This window comes from Monomorium pharaonis, chromosome 1, assembly GCF_013373865.1.
Source record: "Monomorium pharaonis isolate MP-MQ-018 chromosome 1, ASM1337386v2, whole genome shotgun sequence".
NCBI classification, from domain to species: domain Eukaryota; kingdom Metazoa; phylum Arthropoda; class Insecta; order Hymenoptera; family Formicidae; genus Monomorium; species Monomorium pharaonis.
The window spans coordinates 19557616-19584271 of NC_050467.1; the positions used below are offsets into that span (position 1 = coordinate 19557616).

Below are 26656 nucleotides of genomic sequence, written 5' to 3' on the forward strand. Positions count from 1 at the left end.
CGACTGAATTATATGCAAAATTCGAATTCGAGATACATAGGAAGAGAATATTGCATGACAGATGTCTCGATAGTGTATGACGAATCGATACACCTGCTTGCAAATGCTTCAACTTGTTTACACGTTTCCGTTGGCCAAAATCCAAAACTCACAATTCAGCTATAAATCCTAACCCTGTGAAAATATATCATTCATGGTGTTTTGTGAAAAATCGCTACTTTTTCATAAAAATGTCTCATAATGCATTGTTAATTTTATATATGTATATATATATATATATATAAAACATAAAAGCTTAAACATTTTTTTCAATTATAAATTAAACGAAACGAACTATCATTTATTTCAATATTGAGTTCCTGATAAATCCTTTAGCGTGTCATTTCTTTCTCAATCATATTGTACGAAACAATGGAAATGAATTAATTGAAAATTGCGCTTTTATCGCTAAAGGCATATGAGTAATACAATAAACGAAGAAATAGATGAAAACACGGCCTGCAAAAAAATGCAATTCCTTTAGAAGCGAGCACGGATGGCAGACATGCTGCAACCCCGATGACGAATTTAAAGGCAAACTCGTGCACGTGTGCTTTAACTCCGCAAATCCATTTCAGACTCGAATCGAGGGACGCTAGCGTGCTAAAAGGTAAAAGGTGTACATACGGCGATATATAAAAATACGCTTTACCACGCTTTTGACAACTTCGTCTATAATGTAAAGGACTATAACATATAGTTACAACATCGAGTACAAATCGTTTCGTTTATCAGCGTGAACACGTGATATTATTTCTACAAAGTGGTACATTTTATTTCTTATTTACAAACTCATGCAAAAGCTAACTAATAATATTAATTAATATTATTAAACTTTGTCCTAGAATCTTTTTTTGCATACGTCTAACATGTCTATCCGAGATATGGAGCATCTTGTGTTTTTTCCTTGCATATTTATTTATGAATGTACAGCAAGTTATTTGCGAGAAACAACAGCAAGTTATTTGCGAGAAACAATTTTTTGCAAATAGATATTGTGATGTTACATACATATTCATTCATTTTGTCGATATTGGATAAAGTAAATTATTATCTCGTTAAATGTAATAGTTATTTTCGATCAAATTTCTACAAAATACGACCAGAGAGTACCATAAATCGTTTATAAGAACAGGACACGTTCGATATGGAAATATAGTTTGCCCCCGTTCAGAGCTACGTTATGATGTAACGTATCTATGTAATACTGATAATTAATATCACGATAACGTATTGCAGAGGTGTAACAATAATGCTAAACGTGAGATACGGGGATTATGAATATTCATCCGTTGATGAAATATAACTGTTGCGCTAATATGGATCGTTTAAATCCGTTTCCGCACTCACACTTGCGAAAACTCGTTCGCAATATAACTCGCCATATTAATGTCAGAGCCAAATGTGAGAGAGTACAAAGTGGTGGTATCTGTCGCGACAACTGTTTCCGACACACTGTTTTGCTGCTTTAGTGTGTGCATGACTTGTCCGACAACAATCGCGAGGCGATAGGCGCGGAAATGCGGCAACCAGAGAAGTAGCGAGCGTTTAACGCGATGGAGGAATTAATTTTCACAGCGTAGTTGGTTTGTAAAGTTGCCGTGTTAAATGTTCCTTTTTCATCAATAAATCTTAGAGTTTAGCTTTGTAAAAAAAACTCATTTTCCCGATCTATTCTAAATCGTGTTGAAATATCTTATCCAACCTCGATAGATAAATTATACCCTATGATTAAAATTTTATTTTTTTTTGTAATAAAAATATTTAACATTGTTGAAATTATATTGAATTTGTCTCGTGGTGTGAGATTTAATTACATTTTATTTTAAAATTAAGGTTGTTATTTCTCACATATACATGTGTGTATGTATGTGTATGCAATAATTATATGTAAATTTACTGGAAGATTGTAAACTCGCACATACATACGGAGCAACACGAAAGTTTCTGCTTTGTGAAAGCTGAGCTTATTTATTGCATTTAGTTGCACGAAAAGTCTCAAGATAAATGTCTCACCGTACAATAGTTCTCCAGAAAAACTTATCGCGACAAAACATATATAATAGAACGGGCGACAGAATGATCGCGCCATCTTTCTTCATAATGTTCATCGATCTCGGCGCTAAAGGAAAAACCGTGCCATTGTCTCATGAGTCGAGGGTAAAGATTTTCGCCCAGCAGAACTTTCTTTTTTCCTACTTTTCAAGAAAAAAGAAAACACGAGAGGGGCATGGAGAGCATGCTTTCTTTGTGCGCACACTTCGAAAGTTTCCATCGAACTCTTTTGCACGAAAGATGATCGTTATACTGGATCTTATCATAGTAGAATCCGCCATTGAGTGTTTCTTCGCCCTTTCTAGTGCTTCTCTGATATCAGATAAGTTATAAATGGGTCGTTTCCCCTTTCATTCCCGAATAAATAACGAAACACAATAACGCTTTAATTTAAATTGCCTCGGGAGAATCACATCTACGAGAAGTAAACTCATTAACAAGTTTCCATTCATAGAGGGTACTTCGCAAAATTGTCACCGACAATAATGGTAACGTGAGAATGCCGCGAGATTGGGTAACATCAAAAAAATTAATTAGAAAATTATAATCGAATGTATATGTGTGAGTGTATAATCGTGCGCGCGCGCGGTTATTCTTAAATTACATAATAATTTATGCGAGATTATAATTAAAGCGTGATTTATGGTTAAATTAAGAGTAGCAGCATGTGTGTGTTATATTAAATTTTAGAGACATAACTATTAAGCTCAATATATAAAAGTTTCTGTAAACATTATCATGCATATTTTACAATAGATGTAAAAACATCAATATTTTATTTTACATATATTTCAATTAAATTCATACATTTTATGTTATTCTTGTCAAAACAAAGTGACAAAATAAAACATTTAATGTAATAATATATATATATATTAAACAAATATATTAAAACAAGCATCAATATATATTATAATATATTGGAAGCTTTTCAGCAAAAGACAAATCAACATAGCAGTAATTCTATCCTTGTCTTTCACTGAATCAAACGAAGACAGAAATACTGCTGTGTCAATTTGTTTTACTTGCTGAAAAGCTCCCAGTGTAATGTATCGTACGTATAAAATATAGTTTAATTAAATATATTTTTTTTTATATATAGAAAAACTTTAGATGATTTTTAAAATCATTTTTTTTTATTTATAAAAAACAAGCGGACTAAATAATAATGAGATAGTACAATAATTGAAGGATAATAACTGTGAGATACAATATTCGAGAAAAAGCGAAAGGAAAAAAGATGATTCTCTTTTTTACGAACAATCAGGATTGTCGTTCAGCGGCAATATGACATATCCGGAAGATTGGAGTGGACATTCCCTTGAGATTACATGCACATACTGCAAAATGATATGCAAATGGAAGGACTTGCGCTGCATGACATCCCAACGGAAAAATGCATTTCATGCATTTTTAATAATAAAAATATAGAGCACATTAGTTATTTAAATATGTGCGTGTGTGTGTGTGTGAAACTTTCATAAACTTATCTTAAAAATAATATAAATTATATATTTTTTGTTATAAATTTTAATTCAGTATAATCATAAATTTTTTTAAATATTTTGTACTGAAAAAAGCAAATTACACGGTAATTACAATGCTTCAAAATTGAGCTAACTGTTGCTAATGTTATAGCAGTATTAATTATTTTACAAGCCATTGAATTGTTCGATGATTTACTTCGGTTAATTTGATATTATATCTATAATCACACACATACGCGCGGATACACATGCATCGAGTATTGTAGTAAGATTTGTGTGAAAACGAGAAGCACCCTTGGGAGATAGTGTCCGAGAAGAGCGAGCGATGAAAACAAGTAGCCGAGAAAAATCAAGAGAGCAGTTCGACAAGCGAGGGGAGAGCTAGCCTAGCAATAAAACGCAAGCGGAAGATTGTGGAGTAAAGGCACTCTCCTGAGATTGCCAGTGCACATGCTCGATACTGACATCACAGAAGAAAAGAAGAGAAATAAAGATTTCCAGTATCTTGGTATCCACGAAAATTGCACAAAATATGTATCTTTTCAATTGATCCTTTTGCAACTGGCTACATATATCACTTAAATGCGACGATAATATGCGGAAAATAAATAAAAACATTTTAGGAATTTTGAAAGAAATTGAAAATTGATGTATGTGAACAATTAACATCTATATTGCATATATACCCATACATATGTAAAAATAATAAAATTAATTTCAATACAATCAAGAGCTGTATATATGTACGTACAAATAATAAAACTACTTTTCATAATTGCAACAACTGGGGAGAGGGGAAAGAGAGAAAGAGGGGGGGGGAGAGATAAGTTTGTTTTTTATTTTTAGACATATACTTTTAAATTGTCTTTTTCTATTAAATTGTACGGAAATATAAAAAATATATGTGGAATGTATTTAAAAACTTTCTTTTATGGATCGCGAAGAAAAATAAAATAAAATATTAGTACAACGTAATGCTTTTTCAAGACATTTAGTTTAAAGCATGAGAGAGAAAGAGAGAGGGGAGGGAGAAATCCATACCATTTAAGCATATATTTATCAAAAGGTTATTTAAGGTGTCGTGGTTCGCTGAAACATTCGACCACAGGGGAGATTTAATGAACTACGCTCCTATATTGCTAGCGAAATGCAATTGTAAGGGTAAATGGAGAACGTGGCTTCATCCAAGTCAAAGACGATTGTTTTGCTGTACTACGTGTAAAGTATCGTAACTACTGCAATTGGAGCATGTTGCTAAATACAGTAATTCACGATCGAGATAAATCTGCGGCGCTTACTACACGATATTGCGTTCTACCTTGCTTAAGTGCGCAATTTCATAGCGGATGTACGTAATATGATACAGGATAAACGGAAGAAAATCATTTTCAATATTTAGTGATGACTACAATATATAATATTGCTCTGCACTGTTTGAATTGCAAATTTCTACTTTTATTCCATTGCAATTTACACTCCATTTTATATATTGTCGAAAAAGACAAACTTCGAAATGTCGTTATTATCGCGCTTGTATAATCACGAAATTCGTTACAGTTTTTCCGCTCAAGTATATACGTGCAAACAGGAATGTAACTACGTTGCATTTATGATATGATGAAATGCAAAGTAGAATTACACTCTTTAAGAAATTGGAACATCTTAATAATTGAGTTTTAGTTTTCCATGTCAAAAATTTAATTGAAGAGATCAATATTACTCATTTGTAGAAATTTAATCTTAATTACACAAGAAGTAAAATTAAATTAAAAGATAAATAACATATTTTTATGTACTCATGTTTTTGATAAATTTGATCCTTTGAAATTACACAATTTAATTAATTAATCGTTCAATATTTAATATTAACTATTAAATTAAACCTTTGTAAACTTTTATTATAAAGTTAAGTCATAAAGTCAAATTTAAAGAAGATATTTCTGTTACTAATTTCCATATTTCACTGATATATTAGCGTGATATAACTGCAATGCGAATGATAAACAAGCGTTTCCGTTGAATATAGGGTTCATTCGCTGTAACTTTACCGGAAAAGCGGCTCTCCAGAGAGAAGCCGGCAATTCCCCGAGATTTCCCGACTCGATTTGAGAGATTATCGTACAAGCCAGGCATCTATTTATGCGGAACAAACGATGGTCCATGCGACGGACGTTGCCGGGCGATTCTGATTGAAATGCGCCCAGTAATTTCCGGTTATTTGGCGCATACAGTTATGCTCGCGACGCGGTGCATTAGGCCGCCATGACGCCGGCAACGTTTGATATGGCGTGGAATGCGTAGTTCTACCATGGTCCATTTCCATCCGTTGGGTCCCGTATATCGACGTCGATCAACGTCGACGAAATCGTACGGAGGCTTACGCGATTACAGAGATCTAATATCGTGGGGCTTTTAATCGATCCAGTGCAAAGAGGACTAAATTGCAAAATGATAATTTCACATATATATACTGTACGCATAGTTCGGATTGATAATTTCTTTGAAATTAAATTAGCCTATTAATAATGACAACTATCAAGTTTTTTTGAAATTATTACTCTTTTATCTAAAATTATTTTTTAATAGAAATTAAAGTGAAAAATTGTTATTAATATTGCTCTTATTTCCATTTATTACTAATTTCTGTACCATTATTTTAATATTACATTTTCTGCAGCTGTATATTCATAAATTTTAGAAGATTTGATTCTCAGTCTCAGAGATTCTAGATGAATATAATTTCTACTCTACATTATTCTACGAGCGAGACGTTTAATTAAAGTTGTAAAAGGTAATGCTTCATCTTATCGAAATTACTTACGTTAATGAGATCCAGTTTCTCGTCGTCCAACCTGCAACAAAAAGTGAAAGATGGTCTTTTAGATGTAACGGAAGCTAACAATTTCCCGTCGACATTTCGTCGTTGACCGACGTTGAAATGCCGCTCGGAATGAACTGTAATAACATTAGAACTTGACAATGTACAGGGTTACTCGTTGACGACAGAAAACTATATTCCCCGGTCGCGCCAGTCCTCCAACCTACCAATTTCAAAAGTTCGCAGTAAACTGGTGGCCAAAACTAATTTTCGAACTAATTTCCAAAATAGGAATCCCAAACCGCTATGGTAGATGACCGAAAAATTACGTTCATAATACATAACGCGTAGTATAAATATACACTGAATCGACATTTTATTTTAACGCTATATTGTTTCTGACATTTCTTATTTTATATAAACTTTAAAATTCTAATTCTTAATTATAATGCATAAAATAATTAGCATAGTTCTCATAAATACTTCGTAAATTAATATACAACAACAATTTTGAAGCTGCAGAAACATATAATGCGTTTAATATATTATGACTATATTACATTAAGAAGAAAGTGATATTACCATTTACATTTTGTATAATAATTTTACCAATAATCAATATTTTAAATTGAAAATTTAAATTGATTATATATATATATATATATATATATATATATATATATATGTATATATCTCATCGTTTTTTTAGTCAAAATTATAAGATATCTAATATTTGCGATATTATTTAGCTTAAAAAATGATTATTACATTTATACCTATCTCTCATGGAACAGAATTGTCACTATCTCTCTGAGCGCTTCGTTCACATTCAACCCAATTGAAGTTCGACTTTCAAGTTCCGTTAACCAAGACAGACGACATACGGGCGAAACCAAAGTATGCCGGGGCAAACCTTCTCCTTAACTGGCTAATACCTCGATTAACATTTTAATTACCCGGTGTACGAGGCGAAAGTTTGAGCGAGCTGCCCTAAGCTTCAACGAGGGAAGAAGATTAGAGTCTCGTTAGGGTGATGCAAGTCTCCCCGCTCCGCTTTTATCCCCCACATTTCATCCTCAGGACTAATTTTGCTCGGCCTGATATGCGTTAAAGAAAATTATTCGTCGGCTTATCCGTCGGCGTCTATCTTCCGCCCGGAGGAACATCGTGCAAAACGAGGCGGAGGATGGAGGATGTCAGACACGCTTGTAGACAAAGCGCAAAGGACTTTAATCTCAGTGAGGGGCAAAAAGGTGCGGTATGTACGACGATACGCGATTTCACAGTGAGTACACTCGCGAAACGGCGCTTTGTGCGGAACGTCAGAAGTTGACAAGCTGTCATTTTCCACGTCGCACGTTTCGCGACAGGTGAGTCTGGAGTTTCGGCAATTAGAAATGTTGTAAAGCTCTTCTTGGCCCAGCGTTATTTAGTGTTATTTCATTTTCTGTGTCGCAAAAAAAAGTCAGAGCATCGTAATGGCAAGTTTTTGTTAAAAATAGAAATTTAAATTACCAAAATTTTATTTCCATTTAATTTTTAATAATAGACACAACAGACGTGCGCTATTTAGCGTTTTATTTATTTATTTTTAATAAATTGGAATAATAATACTATAGATAATCATCTATACAAATTATTATTTACTAACTCCGCAATGGCAGCCTCTCACGAAGTTAATGTAATAGAGAACCAATCAGCGTGCAGCGTCGCGAAAAAGCGATGGCAACATTTTGATATTCGATTATCGATTTCATGCCTTATCATTAATAAGACAAAATGCGAGGAAATTGCCTGAGATCAATGACGTTTAAAAAAGTTATCTTTTTACAATCGAAGATCGGAAGCGCTCCGTTTAATTCGAAGTATTCAGACGCGCACAAATAATTCGTAACGATAACAAGTACCTAGTATATATGAACATTTAATTAATTGTGAACAAACTTTGTTTGGAGATCGTTGTTTGCTGGCTGTTTGTTGGTCGTGGTTGGTTAAGTATGGTTGGTTAATGGTTGCCGGTTAGTGGCGGTTGGTTGGGATCCGTTGTTTGGGAAAGCAAAATGAATAATTTCTTCGGCAACTGCTTCTGCAATTTGTGCCAATATGTACAAATGCGAAGACAATCTCGAAGTACAATGACGTTAAGATATTATTAGTAGGCACGGAAACGCTCCGTTTATTTCAAAGTACAATCGCGTTATCAAACAAGAAGAAAAGACGAGATTGCAGTCTACTTTAATAAAGGCGACGTATGCACAAAAATTATTCCGCACAAGTAGATTAATCTACTTGTCAGCAAAGTATATATCGCGCCGCGCCGGTTTACTTAATATTATCTTTTTCAGCATTTCACAGATTTATGGGAACTCGTATTCTCGTAGATAGATCCAGAAGAAAAATTAAATAAGAAGAAAGAAATTGTAAAATTACAGTTATTCTTCATATCTTACTAAGTAATATTTAACATTCCTGTCAGTTTGATAAATATTAACTTTAAATTAAAATAGTAAAATACGACCACAACAATAACAGCCCGAGTATACGGAGGAAGTTTTCGCAGCAGAAAATTGTATTGTTAATGCAATCGCATAGTTTTGAAACAAGCTCGTTTTTAATCATAGAGAATGCCTCCGCTAAAACTGCAAAGCTGAGATTAAAGGAACAGTTTAACATCGCTGATTAAAAAAAAAAGTTATCTGCACTCTTGCTAAGCTCGCTGTAACTCACACCACTCACGCAAAGCGTCTCCAATTCGCTGGGCATGTCTCCTGTGTCTTGACTTTTTAGTCGACCCTTTCTCTATGACCATTCACCCTTCGCTTCCGCGTTCACGAGTCCCGCGTCCTCTTCTCCCTCTTGTGCTTCAAGCCCGTTGAACTTTTTGTTTCAAACGCGCCTCTTTTACAATCGAGGGTACGTATACTTGGTGCCATTTTCATTTCACCCGAGTGCGCAATTTGCAGTTTTGCACTTGTAAGCGATTAAGATGTTTAATCTGTGCGCGCGAGTGGACGGCCTATTCCTTCGCTAGATTTTCGCCCTTCATTCTTTTCTTATACTAGATAGTTTCAGCTAATCCAACTTATCCCTTCGCCCCTTTCTTCATTTTCTCCCGTCTCAGTCCGAAATCTTTCTAGTTTTTATTCGCTTCGTGTCACTCTGGTTCTCCATTTCCTCTTCTTTTTTTCTTTAATTTTTTTTTCTCATTTACCGTATAGCTTTCGTTAGTATTTTTATCTCAGCTATTCCCCTTTTCTCATTCTCTTTCCTTTACGCGGATACTTCTCTCCCCTGTCTTATAGTACTATTTCCTTTACATACAATGTACAATTTCCTGTATATGTCGCGATAGTGTATATCTTCCACATCTCTTTTAGCTTTTATCTCATCTAAATTGACGTTGCGTAAAAACTTCCCTCTTTTTCCCTATTTCTCATCATTAGCTTTTAGGTTGTAACTTAACCTTACCTAGCAAATGACAAAAATAATTTAACAATATATCATTTGTATACGTAATGTCATGATAATGCGCTTGTTTAAAAGCTGTTGATTTTTTAAATTTGTTTACGATATATTTAAACAAACAAGTTTTTTTTTAATGTTACGAATATTAAGTACCTTACATATCATGGTTATGATCGGAATTCGATCTTATTGTTTTTTTAAATAGTCTAGAACTTTATACAGCAGAGAAAAAAAAAAGCTTAAACAAATGTACTTGATTTAGCGAGTTACTCAGCGAGTTACCCGGCAAAATCAAACGAGACACCACTCTCACGGTTTTAGCGCCACGGAGAACAGCGTGTTGATTTAGGACGGTAAGTTATGATCTCGAGTACTACTGCAGTGCTGTAGTAATATCCCGTAGAATATGGAGGCGCCAGATAAATTTCAGTAGCAATTAGCGACCGCCGCGATAAAATCCATAATGTCGCCTCACCGCGGAGTCGCGCGCAACGTAAGCGCGGGCATGTTAATTGAGTGTGAATCTGGTTATAACATCCATGATATTCCGTAGCAGCAGAATTTTGAGTAGGCTTTTACGACTAATTACTAAGTCTAGTGATGTAACAGGTAATACGTCCAAGTAGGCTTACGACATATGTAGAATCGAATTAGTTATTGCAATTTTGCAAAAAAAAAGTTTTATAATACATAAATTGAGTATATGAAATCTTTTTAACCATTATATATTTAAAATCATATTAAAAATTTGCAATATTAAAAATTTGCACTGCAGAAAGAGTCTTGTTGAATTAATAAGACTCTTTTTTTCAGTATAGAAATATTTTAAAAATGAAAATATGCTACAGAATAATAAACTTGAAAAATATCTTTCAATTTTTAATATTCTATTAATACTCTTAAATTCGTTTTACACAGACAAAATAGCCGTTTTCAATTTTAAAATTCATGCTAGAAAGAATTACATAAAAAAGTAAAATAATTTAAAATACGTAAAAATATATTAATTACGATAATTTCGAAGTTGCAAGATAACAATTTTTATATCTTAGTTTTCATAGGCATTTTCTTCCGATTTTAAGACTAGACTCATAAAACAAAAATGTACGTAGCGCAAAGACTCGTATAACTTTTATCGCGTACTCGTCGCGGTTGGAAGTCACGTAGATCGCGAAATTACTCGCGGTCTTATCTTTCGGCCATCTCGTAATAGGACACAGAAACCGCGCGGTATGCACGTGTATTCGCTACATTAACGAAATCAGTCATCATTCGTAGTGCAGAACACCGAAATCTGACCGCGGTGCTAATGTCCTGCAAATTGCAGGCCACGTTACGGTGCTGGATTATTGATGATACAGAATGGCTACGACTATGCGTCTCTATTATCTTTACGATCTGCAAATGGGACCGCGGTCATTCGTTGCCTTGGATAAATATGGCAATGCTATGCGATTGTTTCAAGCTTAACGCGTCCGCCGATTCAGAATATCATCCGTTCGCTATTTACTGCAAGGAATGGAAGATGAAATACTGTTGGCAATTAGTGCGAAGTGTACGATGTACAAGTTATTACTTTTATCAGTTATTATATAAATTATTCTCTCAGATAAAACGCACATTATACAAAAAGCGAAAACTCACAATTGACTATCTTTAATTTTTACGTCTCGTGTATCTGATATCTTTAGCTTTTCATTAATACCACAGAGAAAAACGGTTACATTATGCGTACACAATTGTTACTTATAATTTCTTACGTCTATATGTTCGCCAGCATGGGGATGGTAGAACGACTTTTAAGGAATAAAAATTCATGTTGCCACTAAAAGAACGTTCCCAGCGTAATCGCTCGGTCTATCCGCGTAAATCCACATCTGCTGAATTTGCGTCGTTATGCCCGGCATAAAATCCTTTTAAACATTCTCATTTTCTCAAGGAAACATACACTTTATGCTGCAATAAAAGTAGCAGTAAGTCGCGACGGCCGCGCGCGTCGGCGGAAAGAGACAGAGACAAAGAGAAAAAGAGGGATGCAAGTGCCGCGTCTAAAGTCCTCATTAGGATGCAAGGGAGGTATGCGTGGCATACAATACGGGAGGCTAAACGACAGTTACACTTCGTCGTCTCTTCAAAGTCTTTGAGCACTCGAGAACGTATACAAGTGATAAGATTTTTCGAGCGAGAGGATCACGAGCGTGTTGTCTACCCCCTTACCATTGTCGTACTATTACATCGTAGTATCTCCACTTTCAAACCGCCTATTGTCGCGTGAAGGGAAAAAAAAACTTTACGTAGCGAAAGAGCTCTTTACGTGAGATAAAGTTATTCTGTAAAGCACGCGACAAAATAGCAGCGATATAGGAAACATGAAAGTGTAACGAAGCGTTTCCCACGTTTTTAAAAATACTTGAAAACACGTTCACCCTGATGATTAGAATGCGAAAAGCTTATGACTATACAGTTAATATGAACGACGCGAAAATTTCACGAGATTCTACGACGAGCCGTCCCACGCGAATGATGCGAGATACGTTATTTTTCCAACGATACTGCACTGAGAAAAAAATGTTGTTAATTTGACTAAATTTTTCAACTCAATTAAGTTTCTTTAATTCAAGTATTCATTCATTTAACTTAAATACATAAAATATTTAAATTATAAATCAAATCTTTATATATTTGACTGAAGTTCTTTGATAAATATTTGAATTAAATAAACTTAATCAAGTTGAAAAATTTAGTTAAAGCAACAACTTATTTTCCTCAGTGTAAAAATAGTAAAAGAAAAACTTTTTTGTTTAATTAAACGATCGCCGACAAGCGCAAAAATAATTTCACGTAGGTCACTTGAGTCTGTATTATCACTTGAATTTGTATCACCACTTGAGTCTGTATCATCACTTGAGTCTGTACCATTTGAGAAGATTTATCATGGAAGTTTCACAGATTTTTACACCCCAGTTATCAGGTTAATAAGCGATCTTTTCTTCTTGCCTCGAAAAATTTACATAAATTATGTCATTTAAATTATTGTACGTGTGTGTAAAAAATTAAAAATATTATAATTTAGAATATTGGTGTTTTCTATTCATTATTATTTCAAAGAAAAAAAAAATCTTGCGCTTATTTGATAAAAAAAATCGCATTTGCCTTGTACTTCGTACAAACAGAACGTCTTAAAGTGCATTTCCTGTAAATTCAAAGTACGAATACACAACCACCATAACGTGGTTGCCGCTAGACCGCCAACCAGAACATCCGTGGGCAAGAATTTACATACTTGGCGACGTATGCGCGTGCACAATTTGCATTTATGTAAGTGCATAATTCGTTATGAAATGCAAGCACAATGACTATTAGCTTTCGAGATTAGTCTATGTCGAGCGACGATTCGCAGCGCGAGTCGGAGATTCTATTGTTCGCAAGTGACTATTAGATTCAAGAGTGCCCCATTCAACCTTTATTCGAATTAACTTGAAGTCGAATTGCACGTTATCATACGGCGTAGAAGTACTCATATAAATGCGAAATTTTCATTGCTGAGGTTATCAATTTATGCGATCTGCATATAATATGCAATAATGAAGCGAAAGAGGACTTAACTTTTTCTTAATAATATAAGATCCTCAAATTTAATACGATAGATAATCTTCGTTGTGTATTAAAATGCAGATTACATTGTTTTTCTAGAATTACACTAATCATACAATTAAAAGTTTTGAGGTCTATATGAATGTACATAAATTAATGTGCATAACATAGTGCATAAAATAGACAGGCACATGTATTAGGTATTTATATATAATTGCATATCTCAAGGTGTCGAGACAGTCTGATCGATATGGCAGTCTGGTACTAAACCGACACGAATAACGCATCGTGATGTTTCAACTAAGCCTGATAAAAAAAAAAAATTACTGTAATTCTCCAAAATATAAATTTCAAGTGCTATAATATTAATTAAAAAAGAAGAGTGCGGTCAGTCAGAGGCACTTTTCGTATTTTTCAAAAGTCAAACCTCAGTTAAGTCCCTAATATTTCTTTTGGCATCTCGCGCGAGATAGTAAACCCAGTTCGCAACGACGGCCCCTCGGAATCATTTCTGCTCGTCGTAATCTTTCTCTGTTTTATACGATCGTAACGGACCGTGTCGCACGACGCCAACTCGCGCGACCGCCGCCGCACACTCGCAGCCATTTCATATTTAAGGCTCGCCGTGAATAAAGACCGCGAGCGGGACTTAATGTCGCGGCAGTCTGACGCGCGAAACGAGATCGCTCTCGCTCGTTCCACCGGCTGCACACCGGCGTAAACGCGCGTAAGAAGTGCAACGGGTCCCGGCCGTGCTAAACGCTTTACCGCGTTATTACCATCTTGTTCCACGTGGGAGCACGTGGACGCGCCGTCTCGCCTTTTACGTCACGGAAACGTGACACACCGTGAAGAAAAAGCCATTTCACCGGACGTGCGTTACGGGCGTTATTCGTAATCACTTCAGCAACACTTCGCCATCTCGCGAGGTAGCGAGTTAAATGAGATTTTCATTCTGTCGACAACGGCGGCGGCGACGGCGACGGCGACAACAGGGACGAATATCTCGTCGGCGGGATCGCAGAATTTGGTATTTCGTTGGTGCAGCGATTTTTGCATTATGCATTCGTTTGACGATCGAGCGCGCGTTTGATATCCGACTTTTAATCGGCCTCATTAAACCGGGCCGCTCGAGAATTTGTCGACGACGGTGACGGGTCTTGCGACAGCCCATAAAAAATTCATGAGCCCCAGTAATTTACTTCCTTCATCGCGAGGCCGGCCCTTGATCTTCCACCCTTACATTTTCCACGGAGAAATCTCTCTCTCTGTCGGGCCGCGCTAACGTCGCTACGCTTTACCTTCGTCGGCGGAGATTTAGCGTTGCGATATGACGGCGCTTTCCGAGGACAGCTTAAGGAATCGGCAATGGCCGGGACGGGTTATACAGCGAAACATCGTTTATCCGATACGGAGACTATCCGTCATGGCAACGATAACGAAAACTATTTTCCACCATCCATTACCGAGATCGCTTAAGCTGCATCGTCCAACCCCCTGTGTGCTAAAGGGGTTGCTCTTTTTCAATTAGAAAAAAAAGGAACTTTTCCTTGAGATAACGACGGCGCCGTTAGTGCGGATCGGCCGTGGAAGTGCGATAACTTCGATCGATCGCTTACTGTTAAAGTATTTCTTTCGCAGCGGCCACCGTAATGGCGGCGTTTCTTCAGTTTCTTTTAAACTGCAGCTGTATTATTTTCGTCCGTAGCGAATCGACTCTCTACGAAATCACGAACTTCATCTGACGGTGCATTAGAGCCAACGTGTTCCTTGATTGCGCTCGCTAGACGAGTTATAAGACACCGTTATCAACAGATATAAGACAAAAATATCACCACTTCTGTACCTCTCCCGTGAGTGAATATTTTATTACGTCTACAGAAACCCGCAAATATGACGTCTATCGTTCGTAAAGATTTGCAATAAACGCACTTGTGCTTGTATCTTTAACTATTTATCTCCAACAGATTTTATGGTAACTCCGTAATATTCTGATAACCTTATAGATTTTTTAACTACACCACATTTAATTGTATGATGTACTTGTTTTTTATTATTACTACGAAGCATTTAATTTAGCTCTTATGACCTTTGTAGTCAGCTTCTATACAAAAGCGTCAAAAAATGTAAATTTGCAGTGCTAAAAAAAAAGAAGAAAACTGAAAAGTGGAGTCATGCGCATAGTAAACATATATGGGAATGTAAAATCGCGAATACGCTTGAAGTACGAAATTTTAAGCACGTAATTTTCTCATGTAGCACGATTATAAAAGAACAGCTGTAAAAGAAAAGTTTCGCAAATTTCTTTCTTTTTAGCTTCAAATTATTGTAATTGGAGACTCGCTGATGTAAAAGTGTCTCGCTCACGCACCTGCGAGCTTTAAGTTGCATGTAAATATCCTAGCTGTTAGGTATATTATCATGACTACAGAGAGAGAGAGAGAGAGAGAGAGAGAGAGAGAGAGAGAGAGAGAGAAAGGAGCAAAAAAGAACCACTGGTATGGAAAGTCAGCGAGTAATTTAATAACGCCTGAAGCGGCGACGACTCTCCGTCGACCTTAACGACGAACTTTTCCGTCCATTTAAACACGATAATAACGAAAGTGGCCTCGCGCCAACGCAGTCGTAATGCCGATAACAGCGACGATATGGTAACTACTCCGGTGCTTTCATGAAACGATTCCGGATAGTCCGCTGGTAGTATAGCTCTCGTAAAACACGCCGGACAATCAAAACGACAGGTAAATGGTATCGCTTCGTCGATATTTCATGCAAACATTTCACGCTCTTTGTAACGGCGGAAATGTGCCTTATACAGAATACATTTCAATCCATCAATTAGTTCGCACAATTAGTAAATAACAAAATGGCCCGTTTAATAGATCTTTACATATATATACATAAATTTCGTAATGTACAGCGTTCATTCATTAAGATTTCATACTAGCTTTATTTCTATTTTTCAGAAATAATACAGACATTCCACATTCTAGAGAATAAAAAGATTTTAAGAAACTGTTTTAATACTTTCTTATTTAAAAAAGAAAAGAATGGTATGTACCGTTCATGTACAGAAAATTTATGGAAAAAAGTATGAAAAATTATTAATTATTAAAAATGTCGAGTGTGTTTTGATTCACATCGCACTATCATATAATATTACAGGATGAACAAGTAATGACGAATTGTGACACTCAACCATGCCCGCGTGCCGACTTCGAAAGGCTATATCATTGACTCTTACTACTGAAAATTATTTCGGTACACTATAATCACTGATTAGTCAAAGGTATAACAATGCAATATAATTATAATATCATCATAATTAATAAGCGTGTAAATACGCTCTCTTAATATAATATTAAATAAATAATCATCTAATATTCAAATAAAGACTAAATAATTGCTGTCACGCTTCGGGGAGTAAATCGCGTGCAGTATTTATAGCTAGAACTTTTTTCTAATAAACAAAACTGGCAAAGATTTAAGCATTAAAGTCACATTAGGTAGCCATGGTTACCTTTACGACGTTTTACTGATCGTAGCTTTAAAGTGGATTGCCGACCAGAAAGTAGAATAGTCGACCGCGTGAGAGTATCATGGTCCATTCGAGCTTTACGCTCTGTGGTTCAATTACAATCGGAGCGCGCCCTGTTCTCCTCAGGTTTTTCGGGTATATCGGTGGCGACCGAGAGGATGAGGGACTACTCCCTAGCCCTCCGACACGCTTCACGCTCCGAAGACGATCGTCCGACCATTCTCGCGGTCTAACCACATCCACCGCGCCGAATCGATATCTACCTACCGTCGAGAGCCGTGCGGCAGGTACGTGTCGCCGTGGCGTTCCACACGGACTATACGGACACATATATTTCTTTTTGCGGATATAGACGGGTAGGCCACCTCTTCCTATACGCGGACGGTGGAATCGGTGGGCTCGCGAGGGAATGGCGTATGTGTATACACATTCGTGGAAGCTTAGCCATGAGTAATGGCGTACGGTGGCAGGGAGAACCCGGACGGTTGCCAGTGGTTAATTATACGGTGGGATTAGCTTGGCCGGCACCGCCGCAAACCCACCTCTATAATTTTCTCGAGGGTTCAAATTCGAGCGTAAAGCGAGCTCTTGCTCGAAAGTGGGAATGGGCGAGAGAGAAAGATAGACACAGAGAGAAAGAGAGAGGGAGAGAGAGACGTAAGAGGTGATAGAGGAGAAGGAGGCAGAGATGACCGTCGAGGCTTTGCATGAGATAGCATCCTGATTGCGTTCACGCTACTAGCTCAGTATATGTTCTATTTACTATCTATTAGAATTCAGCTTTTGGCGTACAAATGCGCGCATAAAGGGGAGAAGGGGAGGAAGGGACGAGAGAAATTAACTTTACTGTTTCATGATCAATCGGTGATCGTTTGATGTAATAATTATAGTATTTCACGCTATCAAAACCAATTACAATGTTAAAGTTATCGGAGTGAGCTTATGCACGAAACGTAATTCAACTTATGTATAATTAAAGCGCAAATGAATCTTTCATGTAAAATCATATGTCTTAATTATTGTCAAAAATATCAAATGATATACATATAATATATATATTCCTTTTACAAATAAGAAAACTGATAAATTTTACATTCGTTCTTTTCTAAAATATTTTTATTTATGTTCAACAAGAATATTTGATCAAATTATTACGAATCAAAAAATGAAATTAACTTGTTGTCAAATTATTATGGTAAAGCTAAATCTTTTTGTCTACTACAAATAAAATTCTTGAAAAACATGCAACAATATACATCTCTTTGAAAAATAGATAAAAAATAAATTTCATTGTGGTCGATAAATTGTTTTTCAGAAATAATATTTTTCTTAAAAAACAGACGTGATCATCATACAAGAATACCAAACAATTTCATTATAGTACGCAGTGAATTCATTTCCACTACAAATAATACGAAACATATGTCTCGTGACTGTTTACACAAAGGACGACGATTTATCATCGCTTCATTCTTTTTCTTTCTCGTCCCAAAGTTTGCGACCCCTACCAGCATTATCGACCACCATGTCTTCTACGTGAGGGATCAAGCGCGATCTCGGATGGAGAGAAGGGAAAGAGGATTGTCGTATGAAAGGGCAAAAAAATAGATAAATAGATGACAGGCGATGGGAGAAGAGAGGATGCTGTTGAAGATTGAGAAGATCAAACGCAACGCGATCGATGACAGTAATGTTATCTGCCTTATGAAAATCTCTCTTTTTGACGAAGACGAGAGAAATCGCTCGCGGATCATTAGGCTTGTCGATTACAGAGCCCTTTGTAACCAGCTCGTAAGTCACGTCGCTGGCGTAGAGACAACGTGAAAATGACTCCTTTAACTGGCAATCTAAAAAGATTCAGTCGCTAGATCGAGCAAGTTCGATTACGAGTAATGTCACGTATCCACAGATTTTTTCCCCAATTAACGGTAACAATTTGCTCCATTTCTACCGACGCCCCACACTTTTCGCTCGCTGGACCCTCATTGGATTTATCCTCGGTTCCCGATTGTAATTCCGAAAGAAATCTCAATGGCAGGATCGATTCTAGCGATTCTGTGGCACAAGATAAGGTAGTGAAAACAAACAGGAAAGATAAAGAGTAGTAAGAGTGAAATAGATCGGAAAATTTATATCGTTCGATTTACTTGGCCGGAAATTTGAGAATTTAGGGATGCCGCTATTTTCTTCGCATGATGAGAAAGGCAATGATGTGGCAAAAGCTTTCTGCTCTCCAACGTTCAATAAATAAAGCTTCCTGAGAAAAATAAATTCGACAGAAATATGAAGAAATGTATTTGTCAAGCGATAAGAATAATATAATGTTAATTTATGATTTTTCATCAAGTAAATATAACATATTTTTATAAAAGTACAACAGATACTTCATTCGTATATTTATTTAATTCTAATATATTTTTTGTTGACAAAATGCTCGCAAACAAATTCTATAAGCTAAAGATTGTTAGAAATGCAATTTAAAAAATGATGTTAGGAATGCTCTTCTGCAGATAAAATAGAACACAGATACATAACAAGGAATGCGTTTATTGTAAATCCGAAATGTAAACCAACAAATGTAAATCACATAAATATGTTTTCTAAATTCGAAGAAACTACCAGCGAGGTTTTGATATTTGATATGATATTTTCAGAAATACATACATGTTACATTTTCCAAATCCATATACCCTATTGATAACGTTTAGATTTGAGCACAAATCCAGAATAAAACATTTATCTATTCCTAGTATTACTTCCAGTGTATTTATTTCCAGTATCCTAATATTTCTCGTGTCCTAAAATCGGACAACTCGATATTTTTGAAAGTATCATGAATACATATGTCGTGCAGTCAACGTATCATAAGTCAAATATAAGAAATAACATCGTATCTCAGGAATTTCTATCTTCCGTAACACTGAAAAATGTTACGTAATATATTCGATCCATACGATATACGATACTTGGAGACGGACACTAAAAGTTATGACATATTAGTCCGAATAAATCCACGAGTAAAACAATAATGTACGAGGCAGTAAAAAAAAGTCACAAAAATCTAATACTATTGTTTTATTATACCTACTAGAGATAGAGGATGAATGTACGCTAATATTAGATTACAGTTTAAACTTGCGTTTTATCTCTCGCTCAGCCCGCGCGCCATGCACTTAGAGACGCCCAAGCGAATTAAACTTGTTCTTTCGCCCAGCAACACGCCGGGGCGAAATTCGCGCGAACGTGACGTGACAGGCGGCGCGTCCGAGATTGACGGCGGTACGGTGAATCCGGCGGATTTGGCATAAAACCGGCGGGTTTACGAGGCCGACTTTGATTGCGCCGCGCTGGCCCGTGCACGCTATTGCGACGCGCGGACGAACGAATAATCGAAGGGATTGCCAGGTGGTTGTCAGAACATTCGGTCGGGCCCCCCCGACGCAGCAGCACGCCCCCGGAGCGACAGATATTGCTTTTCCACGGCATCGTAAATTCACGGCAGCGTGTATTAATGCCCGTCCCGTCACGGGGAGGAACGCACGAAATTTCCGTACTCCGTCTTTCCCCCGGCCCCGTCCCCCCGTCCTTCGCCCCGTTATTCATCGCCACGTGTACCCTCGCGCCTCCGCACACTCTTGCTCCGTAATCGATGGACCATTGGCGTACGAAGAAGATACGCAGCAACTGCATACGTGACGATAGCGCTATAAAAAAAGTTCCCCCTGGAATGTTACAGGCGACGTTTATCGCGCGACATCTTTCGAACGGTATTTTTCAGCCTCTGCGTTTAGAGTATAAAGAAACGAAGCGAAAAGAAAGTAGCGAAGTCGAATCGAGAACTTGGCATAAAGAAAAGAAAAGATAAATGCTAATAATAGAAGTAAAAAAATGTTCAACTCATATTTTATTTATTAAAATGTAAGAGTGAGTATAGCTTATATTCAACTTTTTCCTCGTGAATTTCCTCGCCAGTGGTGTTCACTTTAAGTTTTTATAGTGACATTATTCTTTGCACATAAAATCTTTTAAAAAAATGTGAATTTATGTTTGAATTTATGTTACTTTGTAATATAGTAACTTTGATATACTTAAATAAAAATAGCTAGCTAAATTCCTCACTGTTTTATTTAACAGAAATGTATTAACTCTGAAATTTATTTAACAAATTTTGCTTAATACGAAACAGCGCGAAACAATTATTTCGAGCTAAAAATTATTTGTATAACATACGCTGCTATACCATTATACATTAAATATTACAAATATTATAACAAGACATGATTTATGTATCTAGCAAGATTTTTGAACAGTTGCAGCGTATACACAATGAAACGTAGCGAGGGATTAAGCAAACTGACAAAATTCCATGCGATGATACGACGTGACGTCTTTCGTGTGAAGTTGATAACTTGATAAGCGAAGCAGACGCGTCATATCGCGGGAGACTGGAACAGCGAGGCAGGGGTGTCAGTAATGAGCTATCCGAGTTAATTAAGCACACCGGCGAACATATCCTGCGCATCTTGCGGCATCGCACAACCAGCCACTTGCGGCGCCGAGGTGAAACCTCACGCGGAAGGATAGAAATTTGCTGTAACGTTGCTGATCGCGCCTTCCATTCGTGTGAGCGTGCAACGAGCCACTGGAGAGCTGCTTTATGCTCCGCGTTAAGGTATTAGCGTACGTACGAACCATGTCGCGATATAAACGACGAGAGCACGGTCGGACTAACGAGTTAAGCTGGAATTTATGGTTCTGACAAAATTACTCGCGACGACGCCTCGATGTAAAATTACTACGTTACACAGCGGGTGGCCGTTGGGTGCGAAGAATATGCGTCACGGAGATTCGCCTATCGCGTCTCCTGAGAATCGCTTATCCGAGATAACGCGAGCCTCCTCAAGAGGCATCGGCCGCGATTATAACAAATGCACGCATGCTCTCGTTTATTGATTTCATTATGACACGAGACGTTCCGGTTTATCGGAAATTGCGATGCGCATATAATGATGGTCGCGGATAATAATTGCGTGGTTCACGTTCGAAATCCGGTAAATCCACGTTTGCGAAAATTCGTATTATTCCTGTACATTGTGTGCTCCGCGCCAAGCCAACCAGTCGTACACGTTAAAAGGCTAGAGAAGAAAAAGAACGCGTTATCCTCATTTTCTATTGATTGTCGTACAGATATAGGTATAGCAATCGATAATTGTATAAAACTATATTACAGATATCGTATTATAGGAACGCGTGATTATAGGAATATGTCAAGATTATCTTCAGAAATCTCAAAACCCGAAATAATAAACAAGTGATTTATCTTTTAAATAATGAAGAAACGACTCGTCTACATTTGCGGAATAAAAATTCTCGCTACGTCACAATTATATCAGGTCACATCATAATTATATTCCGTAAAATAACGGAAAGATACGAGCGGCGCGACCTGGGGGAACCGGAAAGCTACGGGGCGATCCCCAGCGGCGTCACTCCTTATGATACGAGATGTACGAAAATGTACGCGGACTCAGCTTCTGCCGTGTACCCGGCTGTACCGTGCCTGTTTCCGCCCTTTTCCAATCTCACCGATGTCATATATAGTTTTTGTTTCGCGTCGAAAGGCTGACACGTGTACGCACGAGTTGACAGGTTCCCGCGGCAACGGCACCGTCAGGATTGCGCCCCGGGATTACGTCGAACGTCACATCCTCCGCTTTCGCGTCCGCCTCATATCCGATGTGGCGCAATCTCTGTCTGCCTCTTCGATTCTCTCTCTCTCTCCCTCTCTCTCTTTCTCTTACCCTCTCGTCCTCCGCTCGTCGCGAAGCGCGTATAACACGGCGCCGCCTTGCCATAGAGAGACGTAGACGAGAAGTTTCGGCGGCAGCAGACGTTTTCGAGAGCAGAATCGGGGGAAGAGAGCACCGATGGCACTTGAAATACGCCCGCGAGACAACGGCTGGTCGTATAAGTTTAATCCTACGTGACGATATAACCTTCTCGGAGCTCTTTCGTACAGTTTACCATCTCTTCCCGTCTCTTTATTCCTTCGGAGAAAGAGTAGGAAGACGGATTAAGAAAGAGAAGAGCAGTGTGACTCTTGTCAAGCTCCACCGGCGCAATGAGATATTTCACAGTATCATCAACTTAATTATTCTTATTTTAATTTTCCACGAAGCTGTTAGATAGAAAGTGCGTTAGTTATAAAGTTAATTAAAAAAACGGTATGGCGTAAGTGCAACATGTAGATCAGTGAGAACATATTTTACTGCTGTAGTCAAAATTATCAAGAACTAATTGAAAACATTATTGTGTGACTGAAGATCACTCGTGTAATGTCAAGCATGAACACCTGTTTGTAAATTGTATTCTCTTTGTTATAGAACTTATTATTAAATTTTATATGAAATAGAATCATATAGGACTGAATATTCAACGAATAAATCGTGTAGTGTATTAAATTTTAATAAATTTTTAAAATCAAATAATGAACAAATATTAAATTACATATCAATAAAAAAGATACTAATAATTTTTGAATAATAATGTTAATTGCCTATCGTTGAAATATTGATTTATTGAAGAAGCTGTTATTAAAATTTTTCAGCTATTTGTATTATTCGGAGCTTTTACATAAGTAAATATAAAATATGTAAATTTAATATGAAAAAAATCTCAATGGAAAGCGGGTGAAAAGAATCTTATTCCTCATAGAAAAACGTTTTGCAGCGACATTCCATTTTTGAATACACGGTAGTTTAGCATCGAGATGTTACGCGAAATTTATGTGGCCTAGGTATGAGACGGTCGTGCGCATAAAGTGGCATTCAAAGCGTCCCGCTGAGCGAAAGATCAGGCTACGACCGCGGCGACGATCCATTCGGATTCGTGACACGCGCTAAACAGATTTGACGGCAACGGAGGAGCTACGCGTCACAGGGTCTCGCCATCCCGGAGCACCGGTTAAGATATTCGTCCGTCGCGTCGGGCGACGTAACCGCGGAATTCTGAAAACACATGATACCCACGCGCATGACTTGGCCTATGGCCTGTGATCTCATCTAACTCGGCGCGGCAGTTTATCTAGTTTGGTATTCCGTCGTCGCCTGTATCCGGTGATATAACCCGTCGCGTAATGTTCGACTTAATCCTTCTCTAAATCCCACGTCTGGTGATAGTTATAACGTCTCGGAACTCGGGGAGTTTCTCCGCGATTCGCAGCGACGCGTGATACAGATAGCGCATGAGATTCTTCTCTCACTTGCAATCCCAACATCTTCGCTTTTTAAGAATATGCGTTACATCTCAAATTATATTTAAAATTTTTTAATAAAAAAAAAATTGTTATCACATTTGAGTATCTGTATAAAATTTGAACATAATTATTTTCATTGCATAAATAATTATAAGCCATGTTTTTCACTGTCTCTTTCTTTGTAATTGATTTTGAGAAATTTAGATATTTACGATCATATTTTTTTTTGATCATATTTCTTTGAATGAAAAAAATAAATTCTATATGGCTGCAGTTTGTAATTTTAGTTGATATTGTAGAGTTAAACATTCTCAACAGCTGTATTAGCAAATAAATTACTCTAATCTCTCTTTTCTCTAAATAATAATATCTCTCTCGCTATGATTTGTGTATTATTTAAAGTACCTCTGTGTTATTTAAAGATAATTTTAGCCACACAGGGGTTATCAATCATACAGCTGAAAATTTGTATAAATTTAGTTATTCTGGAACCTTACCTGTCACAAAAATGATATAATGCTTATATGATTAAATCGCGAATTTCGGCCATCAAGGGACAGCAATGGAAGCGTCGCTCTACGGACTGTGATAAATATTGTTTGAACTTTCATCCTTTGGGTTTTGCATACTTTGAGCAACGCTACCAGCTCTGAGTAGAATTTAATGTTTGTTACGTCCAGCGTAACATAGACGTAACCTCTGCCCCTCTGAAATACGGCTTACGTAATATGCAACTTAATCCGCAGTCCCAAATCTCGTGCTTCGTAATAACACCGGCACTTCGTCATAATTTCATGCTTAGTTTAACGCTGCGAATGTACTCGCACCACTATTCTATGCAACGGAGACGAAATGCACTACGATACAATTTGGTACTTTCCGCTTTAACGATTCGCCGCATGATATAGTACAGAACACGAGTCGCATCGCCTCGCTATATTAAAATTTAAGACGGCACGGTGAAATGCGCGAAATAATATTTTATTCTGGCTTTAATGGATGATATTTGCCTCTGCGCCGGCCTGCGCCAAGCGCGACGCAACGACAAAATTCACATTCTAGAATCCAATATTCTTTCGCATTACCTTTGACGCTACGCTGGTCTTAAGACCTCTGACTTCTTTCTATGTACCCTGTTTTTCTGCTGTTTACCGCTCAACAGAGAACGTACGAAATTTGATGATGGATTTTAATCCTGCTTCTAGCGGTTCCCCTTCGGGATTTTCGTTCGTGCACAACAATTTCGTGCAACATAAGATTCGTAACTGAAATGTAAATAGCTTGTAAATAAGATTTTAATCTTAAACTTATACAATAATATGTATAGTAATTCCAATTTATTTAATTATTTGTTGACTTTATTATGCAAAGTTAAAGAAAATTAATCGATACGATAATATCAATATACAATTAAATAGTAAAATTTCATGTATATTGTGTAGAAATATCATCTAAAAATTTTATAATAAATATAATCTAAGAAATATTAATTTTTTTTCTAATATAATACAATAAAATATAAATCATGAAGTTATTAAATATTAAAAGAAAGGCGAAATAAGAAACAATCACAAACGTTACATAATTATAAAATGTACAAATACAAGCAGTGATTTATAGGAAATAATGACAGAGGAAAAACAACTTGTCTGACTTAATTATAAATTAAAGAGAGTTATTAGTCCGCATGGCTGCGTCGAGAAATTATAAAAGTATAGTGGTCAAAGGATTCTCTTAAAATTACGCGGTTATTTCATTATTACCGTCCATTATCGTACAAACAATACGATTCCCTACGAGACACGACGTTGAGGAATCTGTAATGAAGCAACGGACGATAAACCCCTCCGTGTCTCTCTCGGATCGCGCACAAATATTCAGCTTTTCTCCGCTCAACGGCGTAGATCCGATTATAAACCGGCGAGCCTTTCCGCGGTCGTAATTTTCACATTAGCGCCGCTCGGCGGGCAACCTAATTCGATGATACCACTGCTAGCCGCGGTCACTGTTCGACCACCGACAGCAAACTCACCCTCTCGCTCGCGACTCTTCGGAATATTTGCCATGCCACCCGAGGGATAACGAATATATCGTGCGCCCGTAACGACCTTTCAATAAATCGCATTCCCGCCCTCACCCCTTCACCCGCATCAAATCAAATTTCCGGCTCGGCCTGAGGCCATCCGCGGTGTGAGAAATTCGACGATGATCCGGAACAAGGTTTACGCAGCCGGTAGACGTCGATACGGGGGTATGAGGACGAGGTGAGACGGGACTCTTCAGCAGACTAGCTTCACCGACAGAAACGGATTGCTTTACGTCGAATAAGATGTGAGCCGAGAAACGCGCCGGCTCTTCGGTGCTAGTCTTCAGGCAAGCAGCGGTTTAATAAAATTGAATTTTGT

The 26656-nt window shown here is 37.2% G+C and overlaps 1 protein-coding gene across 2 annotated transcripts in view; it reads right to left on the reverse strand.

Moving 5' to 3' along the window:
- Positions 1 to 26656, reverse strand: part of LOC105833563 (leishmanolysin-like peptidase) — a 265922-nt gene that overhangs the window by 48259 nt on the left and 191007 nt on the right. For both annotated transcript variants that reach the window (XM_036287491.1, XM_036287497.1), the window contains one exon: positions 6403 to 6433. In XM_036287491.1, coding sequence (XP_036143384.1) covers positions 6403 to 6433 — 31 coding nt within the window. The remainder of the gene's footprint in view (positions 1 to 6402; positions 6434 to 26656) is intronic.